Source organism: Cyprinodon tularosa, unplaced genomic scaffold (genome assembly GCF_016077235.1).
Source record: "Cyprinodon tularosa strain WSP-4 unplaced genomic scaffold, ASM1607723v1 ctg11, whole genome shotgun sequence".
NCBI lineage: Eukaryota > Metazoa > Chordata > Actinopteri > Cyprinodontiformes > Cyprinodontidae > Cyprinodon > Cyprinodon tularosa.
The window spans coordinates 3690614-3709005 of NW_024037893.1; the positions used below are offsets into that span (position 1 = coordinate 3690614).

General features: G+C 37.3%; 1 protein-coding gene across 4 annotated transcripts in view; it reads right to left on the reverse strand.

Annotated features, from left to right (window-relative positions):
• Positions 1–18392, reverse strand: part of rimbp2 (RIMS binding protein 2) — a 177179-nt gene that overhangs the window by 83408 nt on the left and 75379 nt on the right. For all 4 annotated transcript variants that reach the window (XM_038296240.1, XM_038296211.1, XM_038296232.1 and 1 more), the window contains one exon: positions 3508–3591. In XM_038296240.1, the coding sequence (XP_038152168.1) occupies positions 3508–3591 (84 nt within the window). The remainder of the gene's footprint in view (positions 1–3507; positions 3592–18392) is intronic.

The following is an 18392-nucleotide window of genomic DNA, read 5'->3' on the forward strand; positions in this document are numbered from 1 at the left end:
CATGCTTGTGTGCAGAAAATCAGCTTTTATTCTAAAAGCGACGTTTTCATACTGAGAACAAAAGGTGGGAAATCAGCAACTAGTCAAATGTGATGATTGTTTGGTCGACAGGGTCCATTTACAGCATGATTAATTGTGCAGAGGGGGGTGTTCAGAGGTCCTGCTGATAGGATGGATGGATTTTTAGCCGGTTTGTATTGTCCAGCATCACAGAGGCACCGTGAGTCTTTGTGCCAGTTCAGGTTCTAATTCCCCCTCTGTTGGGAATTCAACAGTCACCCTAAGAGGCCCTCATGTCAGCCACGCCTGTACTGTATTGCTAAGATGTCTCAGATAATAGATCATTCAATCACAGTATGAAGCGAAGACCTGATTTCCACGCTGACCTATGAACCCAGCTTTAGTGTGACCAACTGTATTTCCTCTCTTTCATCCATTTTGACATGAAAAATAGTTCAGAGCTCGTCTGCGTATTTATGGATCAGTGTTGCTGTGTTCCTTTAGTATGTCTGCTTCTGTCTCCTTGGACCCCCAGTTAGATGCAATCAGCTGGTTTTCCTTAGACCTTAAATAAAAGCTAACTTTTCTTTTTGGGGAGCAGAAAGGCAATTCAGGTTTTTTTCCACCTGTGAACCAAAAGACCTCACATAGGAACGTGAGGCTCTCTCTAAGACTGAGAGGAAGGTTGTAGGTGCCACCAGAAGGCATTTAATTTTTCTGAGACGTCGGTAATCTAGAGTGGGATCCCCCCCAGTTATCCAGGTTGGCACCATAGGATTGGTGTGTATCGGGCAGAGTTAAATTGCATATCGGGCAGAGTTAAATTACCTGTAGATAATGGGAAAGGTTTTGCAGTTCTATCATAGTAGAACAAAAGGCAAGGTTCTGGGGAATTGTCAACTGCCCAAGGAGAAATTTTTGATCAAATGCTAACAGCTTTAAAGATAATTAGAAATCAAATACTGGAAAATGTGCTCAAACAAAGTCCTCTTCTTCTCCATAAAATAAATAAATAAATAAAAAAATAAAATAATGTAATCTAACAAAAACTTCCAACTGTTTTTAATATTCTTTTTTTTTTGTTTCTGCATTTTTTATTTTATTTCATTTATATTTTTTATTTATTTTTTGATTTTTTTTTCCTACATGCTTTGATTCTGTTTTATCTTCCTGTATTTTAATCATGTAAAGCACTTTGCATTGTCTTTGTACTGAATTGTGCTATACAAATAAATTTTGTATAGCACTTTTACCAATCTGACTATATGATCTGGCTGAATCGTCACTGTAGAGTGCATTAAGTTGACATGTGTCAGTGAATCAGTGCTATAAAAATAAAACAGAATTTAATCAAAGATATGGAAATATTTCTACTCTCGTTAACTAATTTTTTCTATTCTTTCTTATTTTCCTTAATTGCCAAGAAATACTGTGCCTCTCAATAGCTATGTTATATCCTTTGGTCAAATCATCAGGATAGTTCAGATTTGATACAATCTTTTAGTTCCTTTAAGGTGACCCGTGTTTCTAAAGGTCGTACCCTGATTCTGATTGTACGGAATGACATGATATCATGTCTGAATTCACTTAGAAATGCATTATATGTGTTCCTTACCAAATAAAAAAGTTAAAAACAAACCACTGGACTTTGTTTTCCAAGTTTGAAGATGTTTTGCTTCCCATCCAAAAAACTTTCTCATTTAAAAATGTCTAGAGTAGCATTGAGTTCCAGGCTTTATAGAGTAGCCTAACAAAAGCCTTGTTATTGCTTAGAAAACATGAAAACTGAACAGCAAACAGGTCTACCCCTTTGTAATGGGGAGTCGTTAAGGTTGTTTTGGCCTGCAAATGAACCAGAAACTGGCTCATGCCTCTGTAACGGGGAGTTGATAAAAAATACTCTAATAGGTCGTTATATGTTTTTGAGAGCTTAAACCTGAGTCCAAATTTATTTTTTTGTTACCAATTATATCTAATTGTCATTAAAATTTACACCAAGGAAAAACCATCCCTGCGATGGACTGCCTATCGGTCCATGGTATATCCTTCCTTTCGCCCACAGACTGCTGGAGAGGCACCGTGACCCTGGTGGATGAAATGGGAGAAGATGGATGGATGGAAAAAACATTCCTGTTCTTAAATAGCATTTGAAAGTTTCTTTAAATATAACATCCATCCATCTTCTCCAGCTTATTCCATCAGGGTAGCGGTGGGGCCGGTGCCTATCTCAGGCAGTCTATGGGGGAGAGGTGGGGTACACGCTGAACAGGTTGCCAATGTGCAGTAGGCAATAGAGAGACAAACAACCATGCACACCGCTCAGACCCAAAACCAATTAAGAGATGTCAATCAGTCATAATTGGGTTCACACAAACTTGAATACTGACAATAATTTTGGATTTTAGGAGAAAGCCAGAGTACCCAGAAAGAACCCACGCACACATAGGGACTACATGCAAACTCTGTGCAGAAATATCCAGTAGCAGGAATCTAATCCAGAACCTTCTTGCTGCATGGAAACAATCTTACCCACTGTATCACTGTGCAGCCCCTAAAAATAACAAATAAATAAACATATGAATAAGTAATAAATCCTCAGTGATGTAAAATAAGGTTTTCTTTAGATGCATTAAGTGTTTTTTCAATACAAGTGACTAAAAGGAAAAAAAGAGAAAGAGAAAAATCCTTCAATTCCAGGCTTGTAGATCAGGATGACTTTCCCCTGGAACATTACAGCTTCAGTATACCTGCAATCATTCTCGGTTTCAAATAACAACCCTAAGGCCCAAAACCCCACTTAGCATTTTCTTGGATCTGGCTCATGCAGTTAATTAACATATTTCTATTCAAACAGCTGTTGCTTTGTCACAGCTAGCGCCCCATATAGCAGAAAACAACAAATGGTAGCTGCTCAGCCATTTCTTTTTTATCATCTTTACAGTCCCCCCCCCCACCCCCTGTTTTTTTTTCTCTACATGTATGTTCTTTTAAGCTTTTGTACTGAGAAAAAGGCCTCTCCAGCTGCAAGACTGACATTTCTGGGGCACAGTAAGAAACGTCCTTCACAAAGACCAAATAAAAATCAAGAAGCAGAGTAACATCTGACCTTTTACAGTTGAATAAAAACAGATATTACGATGTTCCTCTGGATATTGCAAGATGACAGTGTGCAGAGCTTATTGATTTGTTGCGTATACAAAAAGGAACAATAAGTGACAGAATGAGTTTTTGCTTGCACAGGTTGTATGTCAACAGACGTGAATAATAAAATGTATCAGTTATATTTATATACATTTGCCTAGATTTTATAGCTATGATGTTTTTCTTGGTCATTTCTATTATTCCACTATCTTCTGACAGCTAAGCTATCTTTGTCACCCATTCTCTCAGCCCTCTCTCTCCAGGGATGTTTGGCTGTGAAAATAGTGGCCAAAGCTCTCGGGTGGAAATCAATTTCAACCATCATCCTTTCGTTCAGCGGCCAGGGTATATTTTTGGAGCACTTACCAAAGTCTGACATGTTTGATTCTTTTTCTTCACCTCTGCTTCAAGTGCTTCACACTCCTTCCTTCTGGTGCTGATCTCAGTCTCCTGAGGAGAAGAAAAAAAGAAGAGTAAAAACGCTACAGTTTAGCAGGAAAAAAAAGGTTTCAGGCAAATCTGAACAAAAATAGGCAGCAATTGCACAAGATTTTAGTATTTAGGGTTTGTATTACACATCTGTACTAGTGTCTGAATATATTTGCATGTGGATCAGAGGTTTCTGCAAGTTTTCTGCAAAATATAGTAAACAGACAGTTCTCTCATAGGTCACAATGTTTATCTTTAAAGCTAAAATCTCTCTGTTTGACTCCATCTGTAGATATTTAAACATGAAAAGGAAGTAAAAACAAAGCCCCGTCTATATTAAAAATAAATGTCTACAAATTCTAAAATAGTAAAAGTGGGTTACAATCAATTCATTCTGCTGTTACATATCCTTTTTATTAAAAGCTTATATTTAATTGCAATCAAAAGCAGCTGAATAAAAACAAAGCTACATACAATTTTAGAGTGTCTAATATTTTTTAAAGAATTTTTTAAAATAAATTTAATAATGGGATAGATGATTCAATTGTAGTTGGTCTTAAAACAAGCCTTAAAGCTCAAATTTCTGACTTTTTTTTTTATCCCACACATGAAAATATTTTGTGGTTGCTAAACATTATTTTTACCACATTTTCTGTATTTTTGACAAATGCTTAAAAAAATTAGCCTTGGTATGATTGCACTCTAGATGTGTAACTGCTGTGAAAACTGCTTTATGTTTGTGCTGCACATGTAAACAGGTTTTCTGGCGCAGGATGACTCCAAAGGTCATTTTAAATTCTTGGTTTAGCCTCTGAAACAGCCTGTTAAACATCATTCAAAATGTTTTTCATCCTGGGAATGAGATGGTTTCAACCTTTCCCATGCATAAGCAGACTCATTGTGACTATAACTCTAAAGTCAAAATAATTCTTCAAGGTTTTCAAATACATAAAAACAGCAAAGTTAATTTACAAGATAAGTTTTCTCTTCCGTAAATTTCAAAAAGAAAAAATATTAAGTCTGCAGATATCCCTCCAGAGGGTGGCTTGCTCAGCCTCTACCTGCTTATAAAAAATGCCCTAAAAGAATCAGAACAGGAAGAAATTGGACATCCACATCAGAGAGCATGGATTGGATTTTCTTTTCGGATTAAAGTTCTTCATAAATTATAAGTTTTTTTTTGCAGATTTGTATGCATCGTCTATGTTATTGCAAATCATAAAAAAAAAACATTAATTGTATTTTTTTTTTAGTTAGTCTTCAGAATACTTTACCATAGTGTGAAAGTTTTAAAAGTGTTACATAACAGGAAACTGTATGCATTTAGCATGGACTTTAAGGGAAGAGGTTGAGTGTTCCAAGATTAGAAAGCAATATTAAACAGGATTGTATCTGTGTCAGTGTGTGCGAGCAACGCACACTATTGCACATACTCTAGCAGCAGAAGGCCACATGACCCTGAGTAAGTCGAAAATAGGCACCACTGGAGCAACCAGAAGCCCACAGCAAATAATACATGGTGCATGTGGGAACACAGGATTGTGCACCGCTTGGCTAGACTTTGAATGCAGGATATTGGAATCAATTTAAATGGAAGAATAGTTTTTTTCTTTGTCTTATATTTGCTGGTTTCATAATCCACAAGTGCATCACCCTGGATATAACCTTGATGCATCCAAGCAGAGGCAGTTAAGTGATGGGATATTTAAATATAGAGGGACTTACAGCCTAACTGTACAGTGTCTGTGTTTGTGTTAAGGTTCAATCCATACCATTGGTAAATATCCAGAAGATGTTTCACAGACAAATTATTCTTTTATTGATGAAGCATAATAGCACACAGAATTGTAATTTAGAATATATGCATCTATAATTTTGGTTCATCCTAAAAATGTGGTTTGTAATCAGGACAGCATTTAGTTCGCTTCTATGTTTTGCAAGGTTGGACCAAACAACAAGTTAAATCTCTATTTTTTTGCACTGCATCCTGATTTATCCTTTGATCCCTATAGTCAGTACCTTAGATGTTCTACAGGATTCAATTCTGGGCCCTGACATGCACATATGGTGACCCATTGCTTAGTTTATTTGGCCATATTTCCTTCAACCATACTCATCTTGATGAAAGACAGGCATTTCTAAGCGCCAGTGTTTCTTCATTGAGGGACATAAACGGAAAAAAAAGTGCAGAAGTTCACTGTTTAATAGACGAAGTGAGGGATATGGCCAAAAAGCCGCAGGTTCCAGAGCAGCTGAAAACTGACCTTACTGCAATACAGCTGGAGCTGAAGTGTTGTTAGAGTAAAATAGTAAAGGAAAACAGTTAAATAGGTAAATAAAAAAAGGACTACTGTAACTAGCTATGGTTTCTGTGACAGATTTTTTTAAGAAGTTGATTTAATCGTAAGTGCATGGGCCATAGAAGGAGGCCAGAACAAGTTTTTTTAGGGGAACCACTACCTGCTAAACCCGGGCTACTGTTTTTCCGTAGCCTGCAGTCCACCAGACTCACATAAACATTGTTCTGCTTCTTCAAAGACTTCCTGTTGACATTTCATCTGTTTTTTTCCCCAAGAAGGGAAACAGGATGAGCGATCAAACAGGATACTTCCCAGTGAGAATTAAAACTTTAACTTCTTCATCCTTTTTTGTTTTAGACCCAACCCATGTGTCCTGTTTTTGTTTTTTAACCAAAATGCTCATCATAGTTCCATCTGACCAATGGAGAAAGTTCTACTTAGAGTACAAATAGTTTCTTACATGTCCTTTACTGTTTTTATTGAGAACTCCCCCCCCCAAAAAAAACAACATTTAAGAAACTTTCTCACCTCTTTAAGAGAAGACACCATCAGCACAACAGGCTGTAAGCTAATGTTCTGCCTTTAAACAGATTCCTGTGTGTGAATCACTCAGAGCCTCCACAGACAGCTTGCTTGCCCTCTCCCATGTGGGCTGATATTTAATATGTAGGTTTTTTGTTACCATTCAGTTAAAGCGCTGATGAATATTCCACACACATTTGTGCAGACAGAGCTTCATGCACTGTCATGCACATGGACACAGGCAAACACTCCACTTGCAGGCTTGCTGAGGCCCATTTGTTTGGAGCACATTTGCCAATGTTCAATTAAAAATCTCTCTGATAAAAGATTCAAATGGCTGCCATTGTGAGTAATGAGTTCTTGTATGAGTGAAGAGGCGTTTACAGCACAGCAGATGAAGACAGATGCAAAGGACCATCCCCTTAGGCTGTTGCCAGTATTTGTGCCTCTGTGGCACTAATGCAAATGTATGCATGAGAGGTGCATCCTGAGAAATCTATACTTCTCTCCCTTTATTATTAGGGTCTGTGTTTTTCAGTCATGGTTAAAAGGCCTTGTGATGTTTTCCAATATATTTTTCCTCTGGATTTTTAATAATCTTGCCTTTTAGGTGCAGCTTTGTTTGGTTTTAATCCTGTATTATGATCATGCTTTTGATATTACTTTTGTTTCATTTCCTTGTATTGTTTCAAAGCCTGCTTAAGTTTGTGTATTTATGCTCCCCAAAAGCACATAAAGGGGGTTATCCAGTCATACCTTTGCTAATGTTTATAAATGTTAATATTGCTCAAGGTTTTTAGTTGCCATTTTTGATCAACCTTATTGTGTCTTGTTCCCCTTTTGCAATAACTGCTGAACTTTGTTCCTGTTTAATCCTTCGCATTGTCATAGTTTGTTTAATGTTGTTTAATCATGCAAACAGAGGTGTTCAATTTTGACACTTCCATTAGAACTGCTGTTAAGCAGTGGTTCAAAATGTAAATTACAGGCCATAATTTGCCATGATAAGATAGAAAATCCTGCATGTATTGCAAAAAAATATAAACTTTTTCTCTACCCCAAACAACATGAAGAGAAAAATATTTAAATTACAAATAAGAAAATGTTTACCTTGATCACTGCTGTTGCAAAGGATTCATAGAATTAAATAAAATTATCATTTTCCAACAGACTTTAAGCCCATTAATATCATTCATACAAACTAATGTTGTCAGTACTAGAATAACAGTGAAAACAGCAAGTTAGGTCGTTTTTCATCTCAGTAAAAACCACATACACAGTGATGACATGTTTAGCCGCATGTCGTCATTCAACCGCTGGTTGTCTAGGTGGTGCCCTGAAAACAACGTGGGCTACATTAATAATTGGCAATCCTTTTGGGGAAAGCCTGGTCTGATTCGGAGAGACGGCATCCATCCCACTTTGGATGGTGCAGCTCTTCTTTCTAGGAATCTGGCCACATTTATTAGTCCTCCAAAACCCTGACCACCCAGGGTGCAGACCAGGAAGCAGAGTTGTAGTTTAACACACATCTCTGCAGCTTCTCTACTGTTACCCACTCTTTACTCCATCCAGACAGTGTCTTGCCCACGACCAAAATCTAATAAATTAGCAAAGATTCCCAAAGGAGTAAATCATGATAATCTAATTAAAATCAAAATAACTCCAATTGGGGAAAAAGTTAAAACAATTAAATGCGGTCTGTTTAACATAAGATCGCTTTCCTCTAAAAGTCTACTAGTTAATGACTTGATTTGTGATAATCACATTGACTTGTTTTGCCTTACAGAAACCTGGCTGCAGCAAGAGGATTATGTGAGCATAAATGAGGCAACTCCTTCAAGCTATTTAAATTTTCACATCCCCAGAAGTTCTGGGCGAGGAGGAGGAGTAGCAACAATCTTCGAGTCTGACTTTCTGATTACTCCCAAAACAATTAATTCCTACAACTCTTTTGAACATTTAACCCTTAATTTCCCTGATCCAAATTTCAAGGCAAGAAAACCTCTTCTTTTTGTAACTTTGTATCGTCCACCAGGTCCTTACTCTGAATTTTTAGATGAGTTTTCAGAGTTCCTTTCTGATTTGGTATTAAATACTGACAGGGTCATCATAGTGGGAGATTTTAACATCCATGCTGACATTGAAGGCGATAGCTTAAGAGCAGCCTTTAATGCTATCTTAGACACTATTGGCTTTGTTCAAAATGTGAATAGTCCCACGCATTCTCATCTTCATACTTTGGATCTTGTGCTGACATACGGCATAGAATGTGAAGAAATAACAGTATTTCCTCACAACCCTGTCCTCTCTGACCACTTTCTAATAACCTTCAGGATTACTTTAACAGAGTTCTCCTCCCCCAAAAGAAGGTTCAATTTTAGTAGATCTTTATCAGATAGTGCAGTTATAAATTTTAAAGAATCCGCTTCACTTTCTCTCTGCTCTGTGTCACTGAGCAGTGCTGCAGAGTGCAAAAGCTTAGCTTATTCCCCTTCACAGGTTGATGATTTTGTTGAGGGGGTTGCTAGTTCTCTGCGTATTGCCTTAGACAACGCAGCTCCTTTGAAAATGAAAACCGTTAAAAATAGAAAGCTTGCTCCTTGGTTTAATGCAGAGCTGCGTACTTTGAAGCAAAATGCTAGGAAACTGGAGAGAAAATATCGCTCCACAGGCCTGCGAGAGTCCTTCCTAGTCTGGAAAAATGGTTTACAGTTGTATAAGAGGACCCTTTGTAAAGCAAGAGCAGCATACTTCTCCTCATTAATAGAGGAGAATAAGAATAATCCTAGATTTCTTTTTAATACAGTTGCCAAACTCACCCAGAGCCATAGCTCTGTTGAACCGTCCATTCCACCTGCTCTTAGCAGCAATGATTTTATGGGATTCTTTATAAATAAGATTGATCTTATTAAAAATAAGATCATAAGCACTCCTCTATCCGCGATTGTACCTGAGGTAGTCATGGAATCTGAACCGGGTTTAGACTGCTTTGATCCAGTTGAACTCTCTGAATTAGCAAAATTATTGTCTTCATCTAAGCCTTCAACTTGTATGTTAGATCCAGTTCCAACCAGGTTATTTAAGGAGGTATTCCCTTTGATCTCCTCCTCCATTTTAGATGTGATTAATCTATCTCTGTTACAGGGATATGTACCTAAAGCTTTTAAGGTTGCTGTAATTAAACCTCTGCTTAAGAAATCGTCTCTTGACCCAGATGACTTGGTCAATTATAGACCTATATCCAATCTTCCTTTCTTATCCAAAATTCTTGAGAAAGTAGTTGCCAAACAAGTTTGCGATCACTTCCACCATAATGAACTTTTTGAAGAGTTTCAGTCTGGCTTTAGAGCTCATCATAGCACTGAAACAGCTCTGGTGAAAGTCACTAATGATATTCTCATGGCCTCAGATAATGGACTTGTATCTGTGCTCGTCCTGTTGGATCTTAGTGCTGCATTTGATACAGTTGACCATAATATTCTTTTAGAAAGACTTGAATATTTTGTTGGAATTAAAGGAACAGCACTAGACTGGTTTAAATCTTATCTATCTGATCGAATTCAGTTTGTTCATGTTAATGATAGATCTTCAACACGCTCAAAGGTTACCTGTGGAGTACCACAGGGATCAGTGCTAGGACCAATTCTCTTTACTTTATACATGCTCCCAATTGGTAGAATTATTAGACAGCATGGGATTAATTTCCACTGTTATGCTGATGATACCCAGCTATATCTGTCTATAAATCCAGATGAAGCTAACCCATTACATAGATTACAGGCATGTCTTGAAGACATAAAAACCTGGATGACTCTTAATTTTCTGCTTCTGAATGCAGACAAAACAGAAGTTATAGTCTTTGGACCAGAGTCTCTGAAAAAGAAACTGATTAGCCAGTCACTTCATTTGGATGGGATTAAACTGATTTCAGATAATAAAGTAAAAAATCTTGGTGTTATTTTTGATCAGGACCTGTCATTTAAATCCCATATCAAAGAGGTTTCTAGAATTTCCTTCTTTCATCTGAGGAACATTGCAAAAATTAGAAATATCCTGTCCAGGGGTGATGCTGAGAAACTAGTCCATGCATTTGTTACTTCAAGGCTGGACTATTGTAATTCTTTACTATCAGGAAGTCCACAAACTGTAGTTAAAAGCCTTCAGCTGATCCAAAATGCTGCAGCCAGAGTTCTAATGAAAATTAAAAAGAGAGATCATATCTCGCCTATCCTGGCTTCTCTTCATTGGCTTCCTGTTAAATCAAGAATAGAATTTAAAATCCTCCTTCTCACATATAAAGCCTTAAATGGCCAAGCTCCATCTTATATCATAGATCTGATTGTTCCTTATGTTCCTAACAGAGCACTTCGCTCTCAATCTGCAGGTTTACTAGTGGTTCCTAGAATTTCTAAAAGTAGAATGGGAGGCAGATCTTTTAGTTATCAGGCTCCTCTCCTGTGGAACCAACTACCAGTTTTAGTCCGTGAGGCAGACACCCTGTCTACTTTTAAGGCTAGGCTTAAAACTTTCATTTTTGATAAAGCTTATAGTTAGGGTGGCTCAGGTTATCCTGAGCTATCTCTATAGTTATGCTGCTATAGGCTTAGACTTTTGGAGGACATAGGGACCCCCATTTCATCATTCTGCTTCATTCTCTCTCTGTTCTCCTATTCTGCAGAATCTGTTAGTTCAATCTCTAACCTTCTGCTCTCTCTGCTTTTTCTCAGAGTAGCTTTGCCTCGTCTGTTCCTGTTTGGCTGTGACGTCATCCTGGAAAAAAACATCAGCTGTGCTGCTTCTATCAACACCCTTGTTAATAGATGTTGGAGATCGGCCTGTTTTCCAGTGTGGTCCTGTTTCTCTGACCGTGACTGAGTGGATGTGCTCTCTTCGTCCTCTGGCATGGGAGCTGCCTTGGAGCTCGTCTGCCTGGCTGTGTGTTTCCTGGACGGGGCCGCCTTTTACAGCTGCTTTTTGTATCTCTGCTTCTGTCTCCTTGAACCCCAGTCGGCCTCGGCAGATGGCCGCTCACACTGAGCCTGGTTCTGCTGGAGGTTTCTTCCTGTTAAAAGGGAGTTTTTCCTCTCCACTGTCGCTACAAGCATGCTTAGTGTGGGGGATTGTATTTGAGTCAATGAGTCAATGCAATCAACTGGTTTTCCTTAGATAGAAAACTTTGTATCAATTTGACTGGATGATCTGGTTGAACTGTAAAGTGCCTTGAGATGACATGTGTTGTGAATTTGGCGCTATATAAATAAACTGAATTGAATTGAATCCTTGGGGAGTAGACTGCATTATTTTGGATTTAGTTTTGGCTTGGTGCATTATTCATAGCTACTAATGCTGTCATCAGTTAGTGTTGAAATAAAATTGTGAATTATGTAGTCATCTGCTAAATCATTAGTACGCAAAACCTGCTGCATGTACAGTAACCTTTTTCAAATAAAATAGCTGACTATTTATTTCCAGAGCATCTGATTATGCTTTCATTTGATAAATAATGTTTGTAAATCTGACACTGTAGGAGTAATGATTATATAACCAAACAAACTGTGCATTACGTGCACATCAGCTGTACATAGCTGACTTGATTCTCTCTTTAATTCTATTACAATGTATATTTCATTTCAGTTAAAATTCCAACTTCATACCAAATATAAAGCCAGTCGAAGGGCTTCAATGTGCAAAGATATAGGATACTACTTGTGCTTTTTGTTGTTTTATGACAAAGGTAAAACATAATCACATCTACATATAAACCTATTTTGCAACCATAAACACCAAAATCCATTTACCAAACTATTTAATTCATGAGTTTTTATCAAACATATTATACCATATTTCGTAACTATATTCCAGAAACATTTTCTAAATTCTTCAACATTTTAAGTCATGAAAAGTAACTGCGACTCATAACTAGTTCCTTTGAGTGTGCAAAACCTGATTTACTAACTCAGTTGGACTGAGTTAGTGAGTTACTAACCTAGTTACGTTTTTAAAGAAGTAACTAGTCAATTAAATGCTCTAAATTAATTTTCCCCACACTGGCACCCTTGCTCATTGTTTTGAACATTCAAAGCATTATGAGAATTCAGGATGGAGGACAGTGTCTCAAAACATTTTACACACATTTACTGAATATTGAAACTCATTGCAGGACCGTGAATCAGGATTTCTTTAACATTGTAGTAATATTGACGGATAAGCCGGATAGTTGAAGAAAGTTGTGTCTGTTTCAGCCCTGTGTGTCGCAGAGTAGGTTTAAGTATTCAGGTTTTTGTTGACACATATAAGGAAATAAATATCAAAAAAAGAACTCTGATGACACTTAACAAGATTGTGGAACCAAATTGATTGAATTCTCAAATTAATAGAGGACCTTAACACAACTATTATTTATTTTCAGCTTTTATTGTCATTACGCTGTCAAAAGTACAGATCAATTAAATTAATTCTCTGCATTTTAGTCATCCCCTTTGGGGAGCAGTGGGCTGCCATTGTGCAGCGCCGGGGAGCAGTGTGGGGTTAAGGGTCTTTGCTCCGGGAGCAAGAGTGGCAGTCTGCAGGAGTGGGGCTCTAACTCAGAACCTCTGGATTCAAAGCACAAATCCCTATCCACTGCCTTGAACCACAAGCGCAATGGCCACCTTTCCAAACCGCTATTTGACAGAAATAAAAATTTAAATAAAAGTTTTTGCTTTATTTCTGAGAAATGTACATTTATGATGAAAAAAACAAAAAGAAACATATTTTTTTTATTACAATTTTCCTGTCTAGTGGTAAGGTCTGTATGTTACAATTATCATTCGTTACTCTGTTTTTAAACTCCGGAAAAGGTATGAGTTTGTTTTTCTGATTCATACAAATAACAAAGAAAACTAACATAGCTTTATCTATATTTCACAACAGGCCTACATTTCAATTATAAAACATTTAAAACTATAAAACAAAACAAAAAAATGTAAATAAATGATTTAGCATTTGTTACTTTCTGCTGAAGAGAAACAAAATTAAGGCACCTGTGTGTGTTTTCATTCAACTGCACATCGGATTTCTTCTGTTAGAGTCTGTGACCATCATAGAATCTTTGCACACTCATCACAGAGCACTCACGCCCCACGCCCTCATCTGTAAGGTGCTGTGAAATGTCAGTGGGAGTCACATGTCCTCTCAACATATAAGAAATTATATTAGCACATGCCAGTCAATAAAATCATCACATCAGAAAATTCAAAACGATTAATTCTGCCAGGGTATCGCCTGATTCTGGTCCTTAGGAATTGATTTGATCTTTCATAATTGCATGTTTCCTCTTAATAATAATTTTCATTTAATACCAAAAAACAAGAAACCAGGCCACATATTTGTTTTTGAATCATAAATTATATGAGACTATTTTTTGTTCGAATAGTCTCCACAGATTTGAGAAAAATCAACTCTGCTAAATACTAAAATATTTAGAATAGAAAAAAATGTTATTTAATGGAAAAAAAACATCTGTTTGCTTTCTTTAATTAAATAAAAATAGAGAACCCTTTGCTGACATGCTATTGCAAGCATGTATTTCATATCTAAGAGGAGCCTGAGCTGTAAACACAGCTGTCTTTGTGTTCAGCACCACGGACAGTTCCTCAGAAAACCCACCAGTCCTTGAAGGTCTATTTAGTTTTACTTTTAAATGCTTCTGATGGATTCTCTGTGTTTTTACAGCACTGCAGCATCCTGATAGGATGAATTTCTGATGGGTTGCTATTATTTCTGCAGTGACTAATTTACACCAGAGTCTTTCCCCATCCTACTCTTAGTGATCAGCCTTTTGATCTTTTCGAGTTGGGAAAGCTGTGCGTATAATCTCTAATGAGCACGAGTAACCTCATTATGCTCTTTCCCTCTCCCACTGTCTCACTGCTTATTGCATTGACTGTGGATGTTGGGTATTTATGGATGCTGTAATAAGCCCGCCTATGGGTTAGAGGGGAAAAAAATTAAAAGATATGTATTTAGAAAATATGAATGCAGTGCCTCACAAACAGGCAGGGGTGAGTCACTGGACCTCTCCCAGATGGTTGACATTTCACAGCTCCTGCACAGTATGGACTTTGGTACACTTAACTGAAAGCACAGTAGAGAAAAAAGTATCCAAAGACAAGCAAAGTCACTAGTAAAAAATGGTGTACAAATACAAGTAAAACAGTCACCCTAGCAGAAATTATATTTGATGAGCATTTATCATATCATTTATTATTATTGTGATTACTGTCTTGACATTATAATGTAGGTTTATTATCTAAATAAAAAATAAGGGTTAATTATGTTTAAAAGCTCTAAACAGTATCTGAATAGTCAGATTGTTTATTTTTACTCTTCACAGTTTTTTCATTGAAGCACTAAAATTAGTTAAATAATATGATTAAATGCTGTTACAGTGTACAGTTTAGTGATAAAAAGATATGTCTTATTATAACTGGTATCTAGAGGCTTTTTTTTAAATGGGAATATTTAACTAGAGCAGCACTTGTGACTGTAGGGCTATAATTGATTTACCATGCAGTCACATTCACACAGATACCTAAGAAAGACTGCAAAGAAGCAATGAAGAGTTTGTCATTGTGACTTTTAATTTCAATGCTACAAATTATCTTCAAAAGGTTTTGAGTCCATATTGCCCACCCATTGGTGATTTTCTTTAGCATTTCTTCTGCATGGACCTCAAGCAAAAGATCCACTTAAAACAAGAAACTGAACAGTTTTTTAATTGATTTGATTATCGATGTCTTTAAAAGCTTGCTTAAGTGCAGCTAGGATGTGTTTTTTTGTTTTGTTTTTTGCTTTCATGGCATTGAATGCTTTTTTGTTCAGAGTCCATTGTTGCAGGACTTAATGCTGCGTAGAAAAGTATTTCTACTTGAGCTTTTAGTCTGGATCTGCATGCTGGCTGCAGCTCTCTCTTTCCTTTCTCTGTGGCAGAAAGCCTACTTTGAGTTTATTACCACCCTCTATATGGCTGGAGTGAATAATCTGTTGTCTTAGTCTTATTATTAGTGACTTGTCTTTTCAATGTCGCAAATTGTGATTCATAAAAGATAGAATATTTTAAAAGCAATTGCTTGTTCAGCCCTCAAGTAACAGTGTACAACTGAAGTAAAGAAGAATTATCCTCAAGAATCTCACAAACATCTAAACTATAAAATCTGCTCATCAAATAGGCATCTTAAAGACACCAGCTACATTAGGTGGCACGACTGAGGATTTAAATAATCTACTTGATATCAAGGATAATTGTTTACACTCTCATGAAACGGGCAGAAAAGTTAAGACATGATATTGCCTCTTTCTCTTCGCACTCCTCAATTTATTAAAAATGATTGCTCCACAAATTGTTTCCTCTAATTGAAGATATGCCCTAAAGACCATTTCTGTGTATCTTTCTTTTTACAAAAGGAGGCTGGAGGAATTAGAGAGTTTTTTTGGTTGTTGTTTTTTAAGAAGGCCTTCCTTTAATTAAAACACCTAGACCACATTGGCATATACCCTTGCTGCAAATACTGCTGGCCCAGACAGACACTAATCTACCCTGCCGTTGTAAGCACTTGTGAGTTCAAATCGTCGGAAATGGCAGAGTAAGTTATATAATCAGTGCAGCTAAGGTCTGTGCTGTGTGCGCAGACACTGAATCCGGCTCTGTGCTAATACTGTACACATCAGCTGTCTGGAGGTATTAAATAATTGCCACTCTGTGCATGTGCATCTAAGCACAACGAACTGCAAACTAAATGGTGATTAACATATTCATAGAGGAAAATGAAACTCCTCCATGTTCAGCAACCACAATACTACAGACCCAATCATCCAAAGGACAGAAGGGAAATTCAGAAAACAGTGACAGTTAATGCACATGGATCAGCTAGGCTAAAAAAAATACTTGCTAAATATTAAGAGAATTTACCATGCAGTCACATGACTACATCAAAGCTCTATTATAAATGTATTAGTTGAAACACAGTGATGCAGCATCTGCTGTGCAAAGAAGATACATCAGCATCTACTGTATAATGAACTGAGGGATTCTAGCCATGCAAAGTTTATTTCAATTATGAGGGATGCACTGAAGAACGAAGAGGAAAGATTGTAAATATGGAAATCTCACTTGATAAACACAAAGATGTCAGCTGAGACCGGGACCTGAATGGATTCATACAAAGACCCATCCATCCATGCCATACCTGTATGTTAAAAATAGTTGTGATGCTGTGATATTTATTGAATAACCAGTGATAAAGCTGGGTCTGACGCTCCTGTGTTACACAGAGAAAACCTTATCACAGAGAATAAACAGCTTTTATATTCATGCATAGCTGAAGACATTTCGCTGACTTAAGGGCCACTGCGAACATGATGATTACCGCTGCAGCTGAGCAAATGCATGAAGCCCAACGGTGTTGCCCACTCAGACACAGAGGCTTACTCATCCCCAGCTGGATTTGCTGGCAAGCCTTCCACAGACTGTGTTTCAGTTCACATGGTAACCTTCCTCTCTCACGACAAGAGCAGTAAACAGCTTGTAACACAAGACAGCTATCATAAATATGCATCTTCTTTTATTTTGACTGTTCTCTGGATAAGCCTCTGGAGCAACACATAGAGCATGCAGCACAGCTCACTATGAAACAGGTGTAGGGAGTAGGAGGGGAGCATTGCATCAACTGCAAACACTTTATGCTAAGGGAGACTTCAGTATGTCCTGCCTAGCTTCATAGAAATAACACAGAGATACACACAGGAATTAAATGTTTGGGGGGATGTGGACAAGTGCAGTAATCCTGGACCTAAAGTAAATCTGTATTGCTTTGAATCCTACAATCTGGATTCCTGATCAACAGCGTTTAAGCAAGGTTTATACTTACCTATATAACTGATGCCTGCCTCTAAGGGCACATTTTTGTAACTTGGTGCAGACCGTGCACAAGCCTCATTAAAATTGGGTTGATTCAAATAAAAACCACTTCTTTTGTTCAATTCAATTTAGTTTATCTACTTTGCAGACAATTCAACCAGATCATACAGTCAGACTGGTTGAAAGTTTTCTATTCAAGGAAAACCAGCTGATCGCATCGACTCATTGACTCGAAGGCAATCCCTCACACCAAGCATGCTTGTAGCGACAGTGGAGAGGAAAAACTCCCCTTGTTACTCAATTCTGTTTCAGGACAGTTTCCGAGTACAGTCACTTCTCCTCCACATCGAAAGGAGTCAGCTGAGACTCCTCTAATACTTTAAATGGCAAAAACAAATTACTGGTATACTTTCTATATTAGCTTATTGGTCAAACTTTACTTGTAGAGTAAATCAAGACTAAAACACTTGCAGTATGTAAAGCCATCAGCTTTTATATAGTAAAGCATAGTGGGATTATTGTGCTTATATGGGCTTTACAGACAGGTTATATTCCTTATCCCCATGCCTTTCTGTGTGTAATGGGTAAACATACCAGCTTCTACTCTCTAGCCCTGTATTAACTTTTATTTAGCTGCCAAAAACCTGCAAATTATTCTTTATGACTGTTTACATTACTGTGCACGGCCATTTTGTAAGTGTGACATAAACAGTTTTTTCTCTTTTTATTGCATTTCCATTGGTCATGTTGAGAACTGCCGCACTGTGTTTTTGGAGTATGGACACATCAAGTATAAAGTCCCCACAGACCAGCAAGACAACCCAACACAACTTAGGCTTTAGCCACAAATGCTACCCAGGTGCTGTAGAGTGGGATCCCACTCACCAAAAGAGGGGTTAAAAACAGAGGTCATATATCATTTAAAGAGTAGTATCAATGACAAATAAAGATTATTATCATATCATTATTATCAACATAAATGCCCCCTCATAAATTTATGAGGGGGCATGGAGGAGAATCTGTTCCAATATCATTGAAAGCAAAGAATTTTTCAACAAAGAAATGTGAAGCAAATGCAGTTAAGTTTTTTATTTCCAGAT